This window comes from Alligator mississippiensis, chromosome 5 (assembly GCF_030867095.1).
Source record: "Alligator mississippiensis isolate rAllMis1 chromosome 5, rAllMis1, whole genome shotgun sequence".
Taxonomy (NCBI): Eukaryota; Metazoa; Chordata; order Crocodylia; family Alligatoridae; genus Alligator; species Alligator mississippiensis.
The window spans coordinates 144253192-144273793 of record NC_081828.1 but is presented as its reverse complement, the minus strand read 5'-3'; the positions used below and the strand labels follow the sequence as shown (position 1 = coordinate 144273793).

The 20602-nt window shown below is 40.1% G+C and overlaps 1 protein-coding gene across 11 annotated transcripts in view; it reads left to right on the top strand.

Annotated features, from left to right (window-relative positions):
• The window catches only part of RBMS3 (RNA binding motif single stranded interacting protein 3), a 1095516-nt gene that overhangs the window by 532253 nt on the left and 542661 nt on the right, over window positions 1-20602 (top strand). For 9 of the 11 annotated variants that reach the window (XR_009462585.1, XM_059728828.1, XM_059728829.1 and 6 more), the window contains one exon: window positions 13367-13536. Coding sequence is in view for 10 of the 11 variants with exons in the window: in XM_059728828.1 (XP_059584811.1) it covers window positions 13367-13536 (170 nt within the window). In the remaining variant the exon portion in view is untranslated. The remainder of the gene's footprint in view (window positions 1-13366; window positions 13537-20602) is intronic. The other 2 variants (XM_014603165.3, XM_014603166.3) reach the window with 1 other exon arrangement.

Sequence of the window (20602 nt, the reverse complement as noted above, 5' to 3'; positions counted from 1 at the left end):
GGCACTGGGGGAAACAAGGTCTCCCCCTAACCCTTCTGGTCCCCCCTAGTGAGTTTATAGACGGTCACAAGGTCCCCTCTCAGCCTTCTCTTGTGAAGGCTGAACAGGTTCAAGTCCCGTAGGCTCTCATTGTAGGGTCTGCCCTGCTGTGCCCGGATCATGCGGGTGGCCCTCCTCTGGACCCTCTCAATGTTGTCCACATCCCTCTTGAAGTGGGGCGCCCAGAACTGGACACAGTATTCCAGCTGTGGCCTGACCAGTGTCGCGTAGAGGGGGAGGATCACCTCCTTGTCCCTACTTGTGATACATCTGTGGATGCACGATAGGGTCCGGTTAGTCCTGCCGACCGTGACCTCGCATTTCGGCCCATGTTCATCTTGGAGTCAGTAATGACTCCAAGATCCCTTTCTACCTCCGTGCTTTCAAGAAGGGAGTTTCCCATCTTATAAATGTATTGCTGGTTACTACTGCCCAAGTGCAGAACCCTGCACTTGTCCGTATTGAAACGCATCCTGTTTTTGTCAGCCCACCCTTGCAACCTATTGAGGTCTTTCTGCAGTCTTTCCCTCCCTACTAGCGTGCCCACCTCACCCCAGATTTTGGTATCATCAGCGAATTTGAACAGGTTGCTTTTCACCCCATCGTCCAAATCGCTGATAAAGAAATTGAACAGTGCGGGCCCAAGGACCGAGCCCTGGGGGACTCCGCTGCCCACTTCCCCCCAGGTCGAATATGACCCGTCCACCACCACCCTCTGAGTACAACCCTTCAGCCAATTAGCAATCCATCTGACCATGTAGGCATCGATGCCACAGTTGCCTAGTTTTTTAACGAGGATGGGGTGAGAGACAGTATTGCAGTATTCCAGAGATAGTCTGATGGAGGAGTGATGCTTGTTGAATTTCTGATGGAATGTTTATCCAAGAATTTGGGATTTTTAATTTCTGATGGATTTTTATCAGAGAATTCAGGATTTTTTCAACAGAGAAAACCAGGTTCCCTGGTTCTCCTTGGCTTTGTGCGCAAGTATAATATACTGCTGTAGTCCAAGTGGCCCCAATAAATCAACACTTTCAAAATATTGTAGAGCATCCAAAATTCTGTCCATTGTCATTCTTTTATCTTTGGGGGACATCTTTCTCCACATCTGTGTTCCATTGATTACCCTGGCTGATGCAGTGCAGCTCTGGCATTTTGGGTAAGGGTTCCCTATGCAAAGAAGCAAATGAATTTTGGGGTAAAGGGATTTTTCTTAAGGGGTTTGCTGTGCTTAAGAAACTGTTCTAGCAACAATTCCTAGCTAGCACTACCCTGTGTCGGTGTGAGGCAGGGACAGTTCCTCACTTAATTCTTGTAAATTAAAGACGAGTTGAGGAAATTTGGTTTTGATTTTAAAAAACTTATTCAGTGGGTTTTCAGTCTGCAAAATCAGAAAGCATCTAGTTTCAATCTGTTTACCAAATTTTTGGGTGGGCAGGATTAGGGTTAGAGCAAACATTTTGGCTTTGACCTCTGCCTAATGTAATTCTGTTATATTCCATATCATTTCATTGGAGGTCTCATATCAGATTGAGCAGCATAGTATGAATATGAAATAACATCTAGCCAAGCACTTCTCATCTTCAAGATATTTTTAGTTCTTCATATATAATAACAAAAACATATGTATAATATGTTTTAATAACCACCTGTTCCCCCCTCTGCTTCATATATGAATATGAGGGGCTCTTTTCTGCATGCTGCTTGGAGGTGGGAGGGGAAACCTTGCTTATATTTGAGTAAATATGGTAAACTTCTAAATATCAAACTTCCTTTCTGTTTTTATCCTTTATTTTTAAGAAGGAAGCTAACACATCATAACACAGATCTTTCTAAACATGTGGCCCCAAAATGTTTGAGATTTCAAACCCAAATTATAATATCTGCTAATTATTTTTCTCCATTTTTCCCAATGAAGTTATTGTAAACACAGACAGTAATTGCTGTCATGTTTTGATCAGTGCTATTACATGTTTTGCTTGGAGAATTATAATGTTTTATAGGTAGGCTTGGCAGAATTCAGTTTTTATTTTTTAATAATTTTGACGGGTAAAATCAATGTTTATTTTAAACATTTCTGTTGACTTTTTAAATTGATTCTTATCTGTTTGAATTGTCAGGATTATATGAAATTAAGAGTATGGGGAGCAGACAATTTAGTACTGACAATATATTGTTGAAAGCTTTATAACATCACATGTTAAAGTATAAAAAGTAAAAATCCATAAATCAATAAAGCATACCTGATCATGCAGGGGCCAGGCTGGGCTTGGCAGCAGTTTGGTCCCTGTTCCTGCCCCCATCATGCAGGGGTGGGCTCAGTGGGAGTTTGGCACCCGATCCCAAGCTGGGACCTGGGCAGAGTGAGCAGCCAGTGGCAGTGGGTTCCTGGTTGCCAACAGCTCTTCCAGCATGGCCCCCAGCTCCTGCAGTGGCTGCTTGAGCCGCTTCTAGAGGATCAATGCACTGGTGATGCAGCTGGGGCTCCCCCCACCCCACCTGCAGCAACTGGTGTGTGTGTATGTGTGTGTGTGTGTGTGTGTGTGTATGTACACATGTGTGCACAAGCACATGTGCATGTGTTCAGCATGCTCTCTGCCCTGGATTTCCTAAACCCTGTCCCAGAATTAAAAAAAAAAAAAAATTAACATCCCCTTTCTATATACATTCCAATGATTACTGATGACAATATTTTTCAAGTCTGAGAGTGAAATTGATGTTTTCTTATAAAAATCTCACCCTGCCAAGCCTATTTATAGTCTAGATTGACCAGATTTAGTATTTTAAGATCTAGATTCAGTTCACATTTAAGCTACATTTTTAACACTATCTAACCTCCCTCTAAGCCCCTCCTAATGTCTGCACTTATCCTTAGTCTCAGTTCATTAATAAAACATGATCAGATTGATTAATGAGACAATAATACTAACTTATGTCACAGAAGATAGGTTATTGTTTATGAGTTTACCCGGATGCCCAAATCATTTATCTAAAGTAAAAAATTCTCTAATTTCCTTATTAAGAAATAAGTTTTTCCATAGAAACTGACTGTCATTGGAATCTCCCACCACAACATAAATGGAAGGAGAGAAGGCTGTGAAATGCGATATTTATTTTGTGGCGAGAGGGAGTTAGCCATGTTAATCTGTAGTCAGGCAGAAGGCAGGGTATATATGCACCTTGTAAACCAGTGATTCCCAACCATGATGCCATGAGATTCTTTCAAGGATGCCACAAGGTATGAGGAGATAAGCAAGGTATAAGAAGATAAGCAGATAAGCGTAGCCTCAGGTTTGTCCCTGCCTGCCTTCCCATCTTCGCTGGCAGGACTCTTGTCAAGGAAGAAAGCACTATAATATATAAATTTGTTTTTGAAATTGGGTGCCATTCAGTTCGCAAAAGATATGGAGGGCTTCCTTATGTCCAGTATAAAGTAGAGTGAGTGATTTGAATACAAAAATTGGGAAGAGAGGAGGGAGATGAATGGTGGTGAGGGGGGAAGAGGGGCAGGAAACAAAACTTTTCTGAATAAAGGGGTCACAAATCTAATCCAGGTAGTGTGATAAGAATCCATAGACCTTGCTTAAACCATACTTAACACATTCCAGTCTGTGGATGATTTCTTGTTCTGCAGCTTTCTTTTCAAACTAGTTTTTAAAAGTTTTCTGCCTGAGAAAATCAATCTTGAGGTCAGCAATGTAATGTCCAAGACCAAAATAACTGCTGTGCTCCTATATCAGTACACACCACATTATCACTAGACTGATAACAAGGAAAACAACATCCAAGGTTAATTCACCTGCAGCTCTACCAATATCATATACATCGTCCCCAGCTTACAGTACCCCTCTGCTGCCTCCATTGGATTTATAGATGTTAGGAGCTGGAAGGGACCTCTCAAGATCATTAGGACCTCTTGAGATTATCAGGATAGGTGGGGCAAGCTCTACATGTAAAAATGAATGAGCACTGATCTGACATTGGCTGCAGAAGGAAACAAAAGCAGTAGCAGAATACTTTAACACCCCTGGACACTCCATCATTGACTCAAGATTTTTGTTCTCAGGAAAATGTACTTGTCTGCAATGTGTTCATCTACCCTGCATTCTGCATGGTATTCTGTGACAGTTGTATTCCTTGTCTTTGTTTCTTTGGTACTAAAGACTAAATTATACCTTTATACCTTCCTGTCTGAACTGACAGGCCCTGAATTCAGAGAAGCTTCCACATTTCAGGGAGTCCAGTTGCGGAGAGGCTATTCCACACCTCTTGTGATCTGCGAGTAGTGTGATCTCCAGTATGGTAGACTGAGAAGACAAGAGGTATGAGACTGAGGTCTCCCATTTCAGTTGCGTTTGTGCATTGGTCAAAACTAGGAAAGCAGGTACTATCAGATCATTCTGGGCTGTAGATGGCTGTGGTATTCCGACTCTACAAACCACACTCCCTGTCTCTGTAGCATTAAGTGTAAAAGCTTAAACAGTAGGGTCTATTTATCATCAAATATTTCCTTTGGGTCAGAAGATCAATAATGACGTATCACCCCTCCCTGGAACTTAGATGGAAAATCCTCAAACAATTGCAACCCATACTAGTAGGAGACCCCATTTTTAAAGAGATCTTCCCAGAACCATCCATCCTAGATGTCTATAAATCTAATCCAGTCTATTATTTAGACTTCATTGTCATTTTCAAAATAATATGATAATTTCTATTTGGCTAATTTGCTTGTAATATTTGTCATTAAGGGTCACAAATCCAGAATTATGAGGAGTGACATCTTTCATTTGACCACTAATTTAGTTGTAGTAGCAAATACAATGAAAGGATTTCCATGCTTGTGGTATTTATCATAATGTTTAGCTATTTCCAAGCCCTCCTCACTCTTAATAAGTTGTTATCTGTCTCTCAAAGATAGTTATGGAGAGCAAATTGTTGGCCTTGTAGAATGCAGTAAATTACATAAAATGTCACATTTTCCAAACATCTTCCCAGGAGGGAATACCATCCCACAAAGAATTTTCTTCTTTGCCCTCAAATGCTTGGCTTCATAGACAGTATCTATTGGCTTTATTTGCTTATAAAATGCTGGAAGCTGAGCAGACATGAGCTAGAGATTTAGATGAGAATGAGTATTGAAAATAAGGAAAAGTGAGCCAAATTATTCCCTGATTTCTGACTCACGTTGTGTTATAGATGATTGGAAGCCATAGCGATATTTGGCCTACTCATTTCAACAGCTTTAAATATGACCCGGTTAGTTCTGAGGAAGTGGTTCATTAGTCTTAAGTGCAGATTTTAACTTGGTCACTACTATACCCAAAGAAAGAGCACATTCTTTCATAGCTGTTGCTTTTCTGACATGCATGCTTTCTCAAAAAATAGTTATGAAAAATAAGCAACCCAAAATTTTAACATCTTATTTTCCATTAAATACAGACTTTGCTGCTATGAATAAAATAAGATAAAAATTATTGTATAGATATAAACCATAAGCTGACTTTATGTGATTTGGTAACTTGAAATTGTAAAATATGTGGCAGCTACATGCAGTAAGAAAGTCCAATGTGATTAGTATATGATTTAAAAAAATACTATTAATCTCTAAAATGGTTACATTCATACAATTTGAGTCTGTTCCAATAAAATAATTTTTAAGCATCTTATTATGGATAGAAGTAAAGAATAAATTATTTAACGATGTGATTTTTAATCTTGTTTAAGATGTTCATGATATGTCAGCAAATACCTCACTGCCCAGCATTCTTTTTGGACTGCAACATTATTTTATAGTTCCTAACAATGGCCTAGATCCTGAAGAGCTTATATTAAATGTTTTTCATCTGACATCAAGGGAGATGAAGAACAATAAGAGTGGTGTTACAGAGGGGAGAAGATTACAGCAGTATTTGGTCATAGTATTTTGGTACTCTTACTCATATTTACAAGAAATCTGGATGTGAATAAGACTAATTGTACAATACAATGAATTAAGGTCTCAGAATACAGCCTAGTGATTCTCCCACATTTTGTTTTGGCTTTTAAGATGTTCTTTCTTTTTTATTTTGTAGAATGTGAAATGTTGAATTAAATGTCCAATTGCAATTTTTCTGTGCAAGAATTATAAAAAATAATTTATCTTGGTTAACTGTTAACGTGTTTTTTTCAGCCCTTGGTTTTGTAATAATAGCATAGTTGTCAGTGGCAGTATTGAGCCTACAAGAGAAAAAAAGTTATAATTAATTCTTGTACTTCTATATAAAAAGCTTTTATCGGGGGAGCATGAAGCACTTTGTGAACAATTACATATGGCACCCTCATGAGGCAGGGGAGAATAATTATGGTGAACAGTAACCCCCCCCCCCCCCCAAAAAAAAAAAAAGGCAAGTCATTTGTCTAGCATAGCTTATCTAGAAGCTCTGGCTATTATGTTTCCTATTCTAAAAGGAAGGAATCATACCATTATAGATTGGTAAACAGCTTCAGGAATGAATAAGACACATTCCAAACTAGCTACATTGCATGTTTTTTTCCATGAGAGGATATCGCTTGGCAGATATTGGATTGCTACCTTTCATGTTCTTACAAAATTCCTTGGCACCAAATCTTGTCACTAGAAGATGTAGTCATGTCACATTATATGATCTGGGTGTCTGTTCCCATGGAAATAACACAGGAAACTGCTATGTTGTAAAAGCTTCTCGCTTCTAATCAGAACAGATTAGAAAGAGGCTGTGTTCTTAGGGTTTTCTATGACAACTGCTATGTTTTAGGGGTCCCATTTTTTGAAGACAAGTGCTAAAAGGTCTAGTTGAATGAGGAAAATAACTGTTCAGGAAGAGCTTTGCCTTTCAGATCTTCATTGGCCAGACAAGATTTAGCGGTGTGACCTGGGTTTGAGTTCTGCAAGATCAGTGTAAGCCCTCCAAGCTCAAAAGTAGAATCACAAACTAAAATTTTTTTCAATTTTCTCACCCCTAGCTAGAGTCTTTGTAAACCATTCAGGTATTTCATACCTAGTTCCTTCTATTCATGATTTTTGAAAAGTTTCTATTCACTTTTCTCCCTAATCACTAAAATGAATATTCATCTTATCTTCACCTGTTGCCACTAACTGACAATTTTTTTTAACATGAGATAGAAGAATTGCTGAGTTTTCACTTGACTTTATAGCCTCTTTGCCCTTTCTTTCTGCTTTCTTATACACTGTGGTAGTCTCTTGCTTAATGGGGATTTTGTGTCCATCTAGGTAAAGAGTCCCATAAACGGACCTGCAAGTCAGTGGCCTCCCCTGGTCATTACTTTAATTGGACAGTAGGAAACCATCCAGCCTTCAGCAATTGCTCAATTGTGCGGTGTGTTTTTTATCTAGAACATGGCTGTACTAGTGTGGGTAAATTGATATCTGCACTATATATTTGTATTTACCTTCCCTGCTTTTATCTTCACAATGAGAAGCTAAGGGAATTGTGTGACAGTTATAACCTAAGTGAGATGAATCCAGTAGCTTGAAAAGACACTGTTCAGAGTAAAAAAAATGATTACACGTGTTCACAATAGGTTAAATAATGCATGTTTTAATGCAGGGCTTGGGATTGTGCTCATATATGTTTTGATATTAAGAGTCCACATATCAATGCCATGGGGGATCATTCCAGGACTTCAGTTTCAAGTGTATAAAAGAGTACAAAATCAGCATAGCCAAGGATGAATAAAAACAAATTGGCCAGTCCACCAGCAGAGCAGTCCAGCTGCATCATAGACACTGAGGCCACTCCAAAATCACAAACCTGACCGCTTTAGAGGCCTGCCAAGGAGCCAGCTGCTGTAATAAAGCAGACTCTACAACTTGGCATCTGGGGCCTGTGATTCCCATCCAAAGGGAAATGTATGTGAAAAATGTTTAAAATTTGTCTTTGTAAAAAGTGTTATGCTTTAAATCAGAAGAAGAAAAATGTTTCAAGCCAAACTTGCTATAAACGAAAGACTACGTAGGACTGCTTTGGTTGCCATGGGAAAAAAAATACCATGCTTGTACTAGGCGGCTGGATCTGAGATCAGGTGAATGGTTCATTTGTAACTAGATTGGCTTCTATTTCAGCACTTACGGGTTATTTGATAAGGAAAACTTGAAGTGTCTTGTTATTTAGGGTTGTTCACTTAGTAGTATGTGCTTGTGTGGGATAGTTTGTTTCAGAGAACTCAACCATGGGGTCTGAGTATAAGTCTGTGTACCTGAAACTAGTTGCAAATTAAACAGTAGACAGTAGGACAGGGTGACACCTGAAACAGTATAATTTCTTATTTTTAAATAATGAAAAAGGGGACATTTTAATTCATTTTTCAAAGGTGAAAACAAATCCTATTAACTAGCTATGTTGAATTAATAGGCTGCTTAAAGTGATCTGCAAACCAGTTTATTGTTTCCTCTTATTGAATAACCAAGCATGAGAATTGAGGAATGAATTAGTTAGATTTGTTATTTTAGAAATTAATGATGAACTGAGTTCTGACTTCCAACTTCATGTTGATATAATATACGTAGATTTTGCATAACATTTTCTTATAGGCATTATAGGCACTGGGCTGACCATATTTGTAGTGATGACAGAGTAAGTGTCACTGCTTTATAACCTCTATTATCTGGATTTCATATGATGTATAGGAATACTATAGCAGAGAGATTAAATGCTGTGGATAAAGCCAGAAGCAGAATTAGAATGAAAGGATTTCTTTTTCTGAGCCTAGGATCCTCTTGCTGTACTATGCCAAAAGCGAAGAAGACCACTGTCTTCAGGCAAGCAGTCTATACCGAGGTCCTCACTGGGTTGCTGTTCATTCTCTTAGGTTAGTGAATAGGTCCTTCACTCATCTGAAGGCAAAGACTGCTCTGTCTTCCCTGGTTCAGGGAATATGATATAACTTCTTCTCCTGAAATGGGGTCTCCAGCATGGAGGCTGACCATAGGAGCTGGGAGGTAAATTCTCTGTAGCATCTGTTGTTCCCAATTAAAATTTTGCTGCTGGGTATTAGATCTAGTTAGTATTTGTGGTTCCTAGTTGCTCTTTCTAAAATTAGTAGTGTGTGAATTGAGATTTTTTTATGTGAAAAGAATCAAAGCAAGGCTCATTTAATTACGGCTATTTACAGATGCAGGCCCTGCCTTTTACTGAACCATATGTGGGTAGATTGCAGAGCCCACACAGCCCCATTGGCTTAAATGGGATTCTCTGAGTACAGCAGTCAGCCTGAGCACTGCGTGTGTCAGGATTGGGGCCAATGCTGGCACAGACACAAATGGAAAGAGCTTCTTTATGGTCTAATTCTGAGTCTGCACTGAAGATGCTTTAACTCTTGTGCCCTTAAATTTGACGTAAATGTAACTTGAGTTTATTTTATGACCTCTTTCTTCTGAGAGTGTTACAGTGACCCAAATCAAATTTCTTGTGTTTTCCTTTGTGTTTGTGGACAAAGATCTTAGAACTGAGTGAAAACTGCTCTTTGTAATTCAAAGGTATATTTCCACTCAGTCTGGGGACACTTCTCTGTTAAGTTGTTGTGAAAAAAAATATGATAGTGTGTGTGATGTCTAGGAACTATAAATATATATGATTGAAAGTTGAAGATATGTGTGCGTGTGTCCAGCAAAATAATTATTACTGTATAGATATAGTAATATACAAGACATTTCACTGGCTGGGAGAAAGTTACATCCCTACCTTGTATAGGTTACATGTGTTCAATGGATGAATTCAGTTGTAAAAAGGTACAAAACAGAAGCTGTGTTTGCTTGATATTTTTACATTCGCAATACTAAAAATCTGCAGAATGCTGTGGACAGTTGCCAAAAATGAAAAAAAAAATTGTGCCTTTATAATATTAAAGCCACCCATTCACCAAAAAGAGTACTTTAATCACTAGTGAGGTCCTTCAGGGCCCACAAATATAAGAGAATTTTCAGTCATGGGTATGAGGTAGTCATTGACGGTCATGTCTTTATATATTTGTAGGTGTTTATTATATCTTAATTTCTTGCCCAAGTGTTGTCGCAGGAATAGAGAATTTAATATCAAGCAGTGCAACATTAGGAAAATTGCTATTCTGACTCCACAGTATCCACCTGATACTGCCGATGAATCACTGTTTCTAGGAATGACATTGGAGCTTTAGAGGGTAGGGATTACCCTGTGATAAAATGTGCCTTCATGGTTATATGATACATGCACGTTAACGTTGTGTGATTGTCAACAGATCTCTGCAGATACTAAAAAAAAATACCTGCAGAGTTATTTTCCTTTTGTTGTGCATCAAACTGGGTGTGCTTTCCAGCTAGCATCCCATGATGCACTTTATTAAACTGTATTATCTCTCTAGGGGTTCCTGTTGAATCAGATCAGAGCTGAGCTAGACAGTAGAGATGTACATAAGTTCTGACACTTCCTTTTATGTTCTCACTTGGCTGATTTAAGTGAGAGAATTTGGGAGGACTGGGAGAGAGTTGGGTAGAAAAAGGACCCTTTGAAATGTTTCTTATGCATATACTTCATCAAAGGCCCACAGCTTTTATTTGCACTTAGTTTTTGATTGGGTTGGGGGTTTTTTTGGTCTAGATAAAGGTGGTTGGATGCTTGAAAATGTTTAAAGATGCCAGTTTAAAAAAACGCAGCTACTTAAAGCTCTAATTTAGTACAGACATGACTTTTTATTAGGACCACTGAAGTGAAAGGAGTTTGGATGCATATGATTGAAGCTGAAGATATACACTTACATATTTTGCTTATTCAAGTCCTAAATGCAGGAGTATAGTATTCGGGGGTGAATATATGACAGAGGGGACAGAACTGTCATCACACCCATGTACAAAATTGCTTAAATTTTGCTTACATAGGCTCATCGTCATCACTTCCTAACTGCCGTAATTTACAGTCCCAAACTAGAATACCAAATCTGAATATTCCAGATCTGATTTGGATTAGAATTTAGATGCTAGGGTCTTTCTCTAATTGCAAAAAAGGCATGCCATTTTGTTTTGAGATGATTCAGTTGTTAACCTCCTAAAGCAGCATTTCCCAAGCATTGTGGCCTAGTTTTATTTCCCCTACTTCAGTCACTGATGCCGCAGCTTGCCTTATTACAAGTTCCCCCACTGCTGGCTGCTGCTGATTCCCCTTCCTGATGGCAGTTGTCAGCAAGGTGAATCAACAGCAATACCTGAAGTTGGGACGAGCACATTGGTGTGCATGTGGGTACACATGCACCCCCTGAAATTGGCAATGCACTCCCTGAGATTGGCCGCTGTCAGTGGTGCCTGTGGGCAGTTGCTGCTCATCACCCCTCCCCACCCCTGCCGCTGACACTGCTGGCGGCATCTGTGGGTGGTCGTCGATTGTTAGTTGGTGCTTGCCACCTCCCGCCTCGCTGCTGACACTGCCACAGCCGACTGCAGAAGCTTGCTGCCACCACGCCCCCAACGCTGCCACTGCCACTGCCACCTGTGGGCGGTCTCCATGCCTCCTCCCCCCCCCCCCCAGCCTCGGGAGACATGCAACATTAATGGATGGGCATGAGAGTAGGGAAGGTGGCAGGAGAAGTGGCAGCAATCAGCAGCTGTCATTTGTATGTGCCCCACCACTGCCCAAAATTTTTATGTCATACTAAGGTGTGCTCCCTTAAGTGTGGGAAATGTCCTAAAGGCTAAGTACAGACATCCAGGGGCATTAGGGGGAGGTTTAATCTATTCAAAATGGCTGCCTGATAGGGATAGCGGGGGGGTTGGGACTGTACTGGGGAATGGGGGAAGGTGTGACCCATGAAGGATGAGGGGCACGTGCAGCCTGCAGGTGGGGTATGTGGGGCTGATGTGACCCTTGAGGGGTTAGGTGGGGGGGCAAGCCTGACTTACGGGTGGGGAGAGATTCCCCCCCACAGCAAACCTACATCCTATCCCTTCCACCCTTCGACCCACCAGAATTTACTTGCTCGGCTCCAGCACTGGCAAGCACTTATAGAAGTGGCTGCACCCAGAGTGGCTTGTGGAATGGGGGTTGAGAGTGCTGGCTGGTTTGGGTTGGGGAGAGGAGCAAGATGCTGGGGCAGGGGGGACAAAAAATAGTCCAGTGCGGGGGGAGTATATGAAAAGAGCAGCCCAGGGGCTGGGGCCAGAGGCTGTTTTTTCCCAGTCCTGGGGCTGCTCAGGGAAAGTGTACAGAAGTTCCATGCACCAGTTTGACCTAAACTGAATACATTTGATACTACATAGATCCAGGTGTATCTTAAACCAGGTTCTGCAGGTTTTAGACTAGTTTGTGTGCATGGGACTTCTGTATAGTTACAGGTTTAGACTGATTGGCAGTCATGGAGACCAAGTGTAAGGTCAGCACTAGGACAAACTAAGTTTAAATCACGCAGCCATTTTGAACCCAATTTAACCTCCACAATTGCCTGTACTTAGCCATGAAGAAACACAACCTAGGTAATGCTTTTCAAATAACTATCAGAAGTAAGTGGAGGCTGTGGTAGTCAGGGCTTTTAGGCAGCTAGTGAAAGATGGTGATCCTATTTTGGAGAAATTGAAGGAAGCTTCAAAACATGTTTGTTTCACTCCTTGCCTAGCACCCAGTTTAATGTGTTGGGTCATATATGGTATACACTGTTGTCCCTATGAGTATTTCTCAGTTTTGAAACAATATGCCCATTTTTCCAGGCAGTTGTACCTATTCATAAAGTTTAGCACCAGAACGGAGGTGCATTATGATCATCTGATCGGATCTCTTCATTGCCAAAGCCACCCAGATTTTGACCAGTATAATGACATGTTCTTTGGCTACATTGGTTCTCAATTTTTCCAGTGCTATTAACTCGTCAGCTTCTCATGAATGTACTAAAGATCCCACAGGAATGGAAGTGATTCTCTAGATTCCTATAAGAGAACCTTTACCTGATTTAAATCCCAAGAGAATGCATTTCCTCCTTCAACTTTTATGCTGAGTCCATCATAGAGTAGCAGGCTTAAATCATATACTTTTATCACCTTCATTTAGTATGTGTTATTCCTAAATGTTCACCACTATGGGCCCTCATTTTATGAGCAGGGTGCAGTATATTCACAATCTATAAACTGCTCTTATTTCAGATTTTCAAATTAAGTTTATTGTACTTTATTGCTTTGGCTAAAAAAGCTGGAGAAAAAAATGGAGCCTTGAATTAATAATGTATTTCAGTACATATTGGGACAGGCGGCTGAACAGCATGAATTCATAGTTACTTTAATAAGACACATGAGATGGTGATGATTTTGTTTTCCAGTAACAGCTTTTTTTGTTTTCAGCAGTCCTATGCACCAGCTCCCCACCCCATGGCTCCTCCCAGTCCCAGCACAAACAGCAGCAACAACAGCAGCAACAACAGCAGTGGGGAACAGTTGAGTAAAACCAATCTGTACATTCGAGGCCTTCCACCCGGCACCACTGACCAGGACCTTATCAAGCTTTGCCAGCCGTAAGTACAATTAAAATATTTGGTGCCCTATGTTTTAAAGTGAATATGCCTGATCATTTCATTTACAGGGACAGACTTGCAAATCAGCTGTTTTAGTTTGCAACTGTAGATGATGTATGTCATAACGGTTGGTGCACATTAAAAATAAATGTTAATCCTTTAGATCAAGTATCTAATCAATGTTTATGCCTAGGGATCTAAAGAATCATGGTTCAGAACTGGGGTTCACATCCAGTTCTGAAGAGATGGAGAAAAGAGGGTCCTTATAATGCACACAGTGAGAAAACATCAACACCGCTAGATTTCATAGTTAAAATAATCTGTGACTTGTAGTGACATATACAACAAAACATGGGTGCATCCTGTTTTGTCATTTGTCATGTCTTGTGATTGCTGCATCACACATTGTCAAGCTTGAAACTTACAAAATGTATAACCAAGTGAATATGGCCTTGTATCAAAATATGTGCTTAAGTACATTCCATGTTGAAAACAGATGATATGAAAAATATCAAATTCTGCCTCAACAGATCTTTTTCTTGTATGTATTTGGAACTATGTCTGCCATCTTTATTGACAGATAGAAGTTTTGCTGCTCCTTATTCCAGTTAATACTGCAGAGGAAGCACTATTAGCTTCTTCTCTTCCTGTTGGATTATCAACAGAACTGTCTACTCAGATCAAATTATTAGAGACAATCAGTTACACTTATGCAATCAATTGAATATAGTGGATTATACAGCTGTAAATGAGGGCTTGATTTAATTTGCAGAGTCTTTATTATGTGTCATGAACTTAAGAATATTACTTGCTTCACTTTGAGATCCCAGTTAGAGTTTGCCTGGTTATAATTTAAGAAACATATATTTGTATTTAAAATAAGACCATTGATTAGGAAATAGTGGGGATGAAAGGCATGTTAGTCTACAATATGATTTACAGTCATTTCCAAAGGAGAAAGGCACCTTTAAGACATCTCTTTGCAAATCAGCCTGCTTGCAGGGAGCAGTAAATGGATTTTGATAACATAAGAATCAATCTAAGCCTGAGTTGTATAATAGACAACATTTAATTTAATTTAATGTTATACTCTTGTGTATCTCTGCATTTCCTGATTGATCCAAAGCAATGCACAATATATATGACCCAGACCCAAATACACAGTATTTGGAAAGTTGTGAGAATGTTATCATGTTTATGATGTTTGGGCTGATAACTTTACCAAACAGATTTGGTTAAAATCAGAGGCATCAGAATTCTGAGCTCTTTCCTATGAAATAAATGAGTTTTTGTCTCTAAATAATCTATAATTATTGCAGCTAAACCTATCTCCTCTTTTTAGGAAAATACCACATCTGAAATTTTTCATGTTCCACGTTTGTTAAAATATACTTGCTTGACTCTAGTGCAGATTGCTGTTCTCAGGCGTCAAAAGTTAAAAAACAAAAAAAACCTTGAATGGGAAATTTTGGAACAAGAAATCATCTACTGATTGGATTGTATTAAGTATGTTTTAACAGGGGCTATATATTCTTATGCCATTACCTGGATGTGCTGTTCTAACCCCTTTGTACCTATGGGTTCCTTGTTGCTTGTCCCAGCGCTGTCCCTCTTTTCTCTCTCTCTCCTTTTCCTCTCCATCCTCTTTTCCCATCTTGCATATTCAAATCTCTCAGTCCACTTTATAAATGCTCTATGCTGTCCTTTCACAGCACTGATATAATAGATTTTATAACACATTCTGCTCTCTATATAATCTCTTTAGTTAGTCTATAAGGTGCATATGTACCCTGCCTTCTGCCTGCCTTCTGACTAACAGGGCTAACTACCTCTACCTAATTTTCTCTTGTAACAATCATAGGAAATCCTAGTTTAAGGGCCAGATCTTCAGCAAATATAAAATGGCAGAGGTCCATGGAAGTCCTAGGAAGCTACATTGATTTTTTTTGTATTATTGGTTTAGAGTCTGGTCCTTTGAAGATTTGGCAAACTCTTCTATATTTATTTGTTTTGACCTGAGCAATAATTCTAAAAGAAGCTGAGTATTACCACAAGACCTATGAGGCTCCAACATTAAGTTCTAAAGGCATAGTACTAAGCGCTCATTCATAGAACAGGGCAGGTATTGATTCAGCCTGCATGTACCTGCCCTTCTCTACTTGTATACCAGACACTGTGGTTCCTTTGGTATCAGGGCAAAATTCAATATGTAGTGTACCCAACCTAATCTGTTGGGATCAGAGTCTCAGCCACCATTTGTACAAAAAGAAGTTCTATTTTTATTTCTAATTATATTTCTAGAAAGGCCAGATAGTCATTTGTCTTGCTTCAGGATCTGAAAATCAACAGTATTTATCAAAGCAAAAAAGAAAGGATGGATAAAGAAAAGCATAAACATTCAATAATGCAATAAGATGCTATAGCACCATGTCAGTTTTTTTTGTAATAATGTATGGCAAAGTATTTTTTTGCTTCCTGAAAATGGTTAAGTAGAAAAGTTGAATATAAGTTCAGATTTCTGTTGCTTCATCTTTATTTTCAAATAAATATAGTATACAGTATTCACTAAAACAGAAAAGAGGGAAGAATTCGATCCTTAATAATCCTCCTCAAACAAAACATTGATTTGTCTCATTAAAAACAGTGTAAGTCCTCTACCAACACAAAACCATATCCAGTCCTTTGTCAGTATGTCTCGACTCCCATTTTCATTACTAAGATTTTGTTAAAATGTCTGTATTGGGAGCGTGGGGCTTACTGATTCTAGCTGAGTAGAGCACACAACTCTGCAAGATGGCAGACATTCATTTAATGGCACTATGGGTTCTGATCCTCATTCCCAATGGTTCTGCCTCCTGCCATGCCATACATGCAAGACAGGGGGCATGAATGTTGGGATTTTGGGGATCAGATCCCAGTTGCGTGACTGCCAGTGTAGAGAGCCTGGGGCACAGGTTTGCAAATTCTGGTTGGGGGGAGTTAATCGACCTTTATCTGGTGGCTGCCAAACCAGGGGTTTCAGCCCTGGAATCAGGAAGCCTCTTCCCATGCATCAATGCACTAGGGTCTTTAAAATCTGTGTGCTGCTCAGCAGGGCTGCAGGTGCAGCTTTGCACTTGACAGGTTGTGGGGGAGCTCCCCTAGGTTCCAGAGAGCCTTGTTTTGCAGCTCTTTGGGGAGCAAGACAATTTAATGTGCCAGGTTTCAGCTGGGCCAAGGGTTCCCACCAACCCTGCATTTTCAAGTGCCATGGGCCTGCAGGACAAAGCAGGAAAGACTGCCAATATGGGAGTGCAAAGTTTCTAGGGTAAGGAAGCCCCTTGGCTCCCTCTGTAGGGAACCATACAACCTGCTCCCTCAGAAGCCCATTTTTCTCATCCATGCCAGGGCTATCCTGGTCTGATGCCAACCGTGGTCCCAGGGCAGATGCTAATAGTCAGCTGATTGTCAGCATTGGGAGGAGTGCATGTCACACATTCATTTTATGGTGCCATACAAACTATGGCACAAAGATGATTTTAGTGGTACATCTTTGTGGCTTGTTTGCTCCTTCATGGTGCCATAAATTGGCTGAACACGTCATGGTAACTATTAATAACACAATAAATGTTACATATGCCAGGGGCCTTTACGAGACAGCACTGGAATACTAAGTATCAACATTCCTGATTCTGGGGTAGAGTATAGTTTAGTGGCTATAAGTTTGCATCTATACTCTGAAAGTCAGTTTTGCAAAACAGACATGATTAGCATTTTGTTATTTTGTGCTTAGGATATCTTCTCATTTACTTTATTTACCAATTGGTGGAACTAAAATGGTGTAGGCAAGGATAGAAATATGAGGCATTGGTTAGTAATAATGATCAGTAACAACTGGTCAGTATTAATGTGTAGAGACATTGCTAGAAGTGGTGAGATTGGAACCCAGTGCATGAGTTCCTAAGCCAATGTTATAACTCAGATGTACTATTTTTCTAGAGATGTGGGAAAGTGACAAGACCATTCACAGCACAAATGTTGCATAAAATGTGTAACAGTCAGGAAGTCTAGGGAGTTCTTAAAACCATATTATCTCTTCAGTAGCCATGGGAGTGTTGAAAATGTTTGCAGCTAACTAAATTACTAATGGTAAATGTTTTCAAATTTATTTCAATAAGAAGAACACCCTTTAATTTCACTCAACATGGTTTTAATTGTGTTTTGGCATTTGTTTATAGGACTAGAAATCTCTTCTAATGAAAAATAGAAAAATTATAAGTTTTTTGTTTGATAAAATGAGTATCTGTCTTGGCTAATTTTCCTTGCTTTTATACATTACTATTGTATGTTTTCATGTGGCATGCACTGTTCTCTGAATAGAAAATAGCACACTGGTGCACCATTGATGCTCACTGTGCAGACTCCATTACACATGATGTCAGACATTTCTGACAAATGTACCGACACTATCAAACCTTTTATCAATTTAAGGCTAACCTTGTCACAGTAATCTGTCAAACTGTTCAGATATAACTAAAGGAAAACAAGTCATCATGAACTCTACTGTAACCAAGTAAATAAGAAAAATGTTACTAGAAGATGTTGTTTGTTCTTGTATGGTTTTGATCCTGAAAATCTCTAGCATAAGGTGTTCAGTAAAGTTGTTCCAAACTTTTTCTTTTGTAGTAGATTGCACTTCAATTACATTACATCTTTGGGGATTTTTAAAAAGGCACAATAATTTGTATGTGGTTGAAGAAATAAACCGGTGATATATGATCATCAAAGACAATATTTTTCCTTTTCTTATTTTTTCCTCTCTTTTGGATTTTTATGTCAGTTGAGCCAGAAGTCTATTGAAAAATGATGCAGTGGTCTTTCTGCATTTTTAAACAGAAACTTTTATGGCCATCCCCAATAGAATACAGAAATGGATTTAAACAATTTTATAATTGAATAAAAAGGTAAATGCAAACTCTAAAATGTCTACATTAAGATCCCCCCAAAAAGAAAAAAATATGTCCCCATAATAAAGCTGTCTCTCCTAAACGAATTATTGAACCCAAGATGATGGTCAACTTCATACATGGTATAAATAGATGAGCTTAAATGGGGGAGGGTACGTCTGAAGACAACAGCAAATCTTTCAGTAACTTAAATAAGGCCACAGCATTAGGGCTGTGCGAAGCTTCACCAGCTGTTTCGTTTCAATGCTGTTTTGACTAATTTCAAGCTTGAAACAGTAAAATCAAAATTAAACAAAGGGCTTTGAAACAGCCTCGAAATGAAATGAGGCCAGTCAAAACATTTAAAAAATTTCTAAACGTTTAAAATTTCAAAGCAGCCAGCCAGGTGGTGGGAGGCAGGGGAGAGCCAGGGCTGCACTCCAAGCAGCTCCATAGCCTGATGTGGCTCAGCCCAATGGGGAGTGCAGCACTGGCTCTGCCCTCCTCCTGCCACTGGGCTGCATGCTGGTTGGCTCTGCCAGCCCCATGGAGCTCAGCCCGGTGGCAGAAGGCAGGCAGAGCAGACACTGTGCTCTGCCTCCCACCACCGGGCTGAGTTTCATGGGGCTGCAAGCGCTGGGGAACTGAGCCTGGCTGGGGGAAGCACCTCCCGCTGCTGGGCTCAGTCCAGCTGGGGCAGCTGGAGGGCTGCAGGGGATCTGCTGGACTCATCCTGGGGGTATGGGCCCCCGATCTGCCTGCCAGATCACAGGATGCTGCTCCTGCTCCCTGTCTCCTGCTTGTCAGCAGCTTGAGGTGCAGTTTCCTAGAACTCCTTGAAACTTGTCAGGCTTCATGCCCTCAGAAGGGGCTAGCATCCCTGCAAGTTTCATTGGAATCAGGCAAGAAATGACAAAGTTATAGGTTGTTTTGTGATTCCCCATTATAGCCTATGGGGAAAACATCAAAACAGTGAAACTGTTTCAACGAAACAGAAAGGAACAGTGCTTTCAAAATGAAACAGAACTTGAAATGAAGCACTGTTTTGTCAAAATGTTTATACAGAAGTTGAAGCAGAACACTGCTGTTTTGCACAGCCCTACACAATATCACCCTGTGTTTGAATTTGACTTACTGAGTAGGTTTTTAGAAGACATTGGAATACAGAAATATCACATAGAGTACAGCAAGATGGACTATGAATACAATGCTAATTTGGAGATGCTTGTAAACTATATTCCCCTTGTAATTAGCATTGACCAACATTGTTGTTGTATGTCAGAGGAGGGAGTCTATTGACTGAAGGAGTCAGTTACCCTGTTAATGGATGATAGATATCATTCAGGAAGGTGCATGTTGATTCCTGCTTAATTCTTGGTAGCCAGTGTTCCTTATGCATTGAGATGTGACTATAAGAAAGGTGGAGAATCTAGTTCTTTACACACACAAAAATAAGGCCTGAGTAAGAAAGTCGTCTTCAGAGAAATGCTAGCAAAACCCAAGCTAGAGGGAAAAATCTTGTTTGCTTTGTTGTTTGAATTACCAATGTAGCCAAATCCCAGGAAAGGAATGAGTTTGAATTAAAATCAATCTATGCAGATCCTATTCAAAGCATAGGAAAAACTTCACTATTTTAATACATCTCTCTCTTGGAAGTAGTCCATTTAGAACGTGGATGAAGAGCATTGATGGGACAGCTTAGAGAACATTGCTCTTCTTGTCTCTTTCCCTGTTTCTTCTTCTTCATCTTCATCTTCTTCTTCCAAACTCTGGAACAGGGCCCTGTCATGGAATGGGGTCCCCAAGGATGACTGTGTTACACCTAGGGCCCCTTGACCGTGCCAGTTTGTGACATTATCAGAAGCTGAACTTGCAGTCAGGCCTCTTCCCTTTGCCTTCCCTAGGACAACTCCTTCCCCCTTGGCTGCTGGCAGAGAACTGCCTTCTTGGTCCCAGCCCTGGGGTTTATGTATGTGCCAGGCCCTGCCCCTTCTGGTCAGCTGACTGCTGGCAGGTGTGGGCCAACTGTCTCATTCTGGCTGCCTTGGTAACAAGCAGCTAGGGGCTCCTCACTGACTGCTAGGACTCTCTCCCTAACCGTTTCAGCCCTTAAAGGAGCAGGACACCTTAGTGCCCTGTGA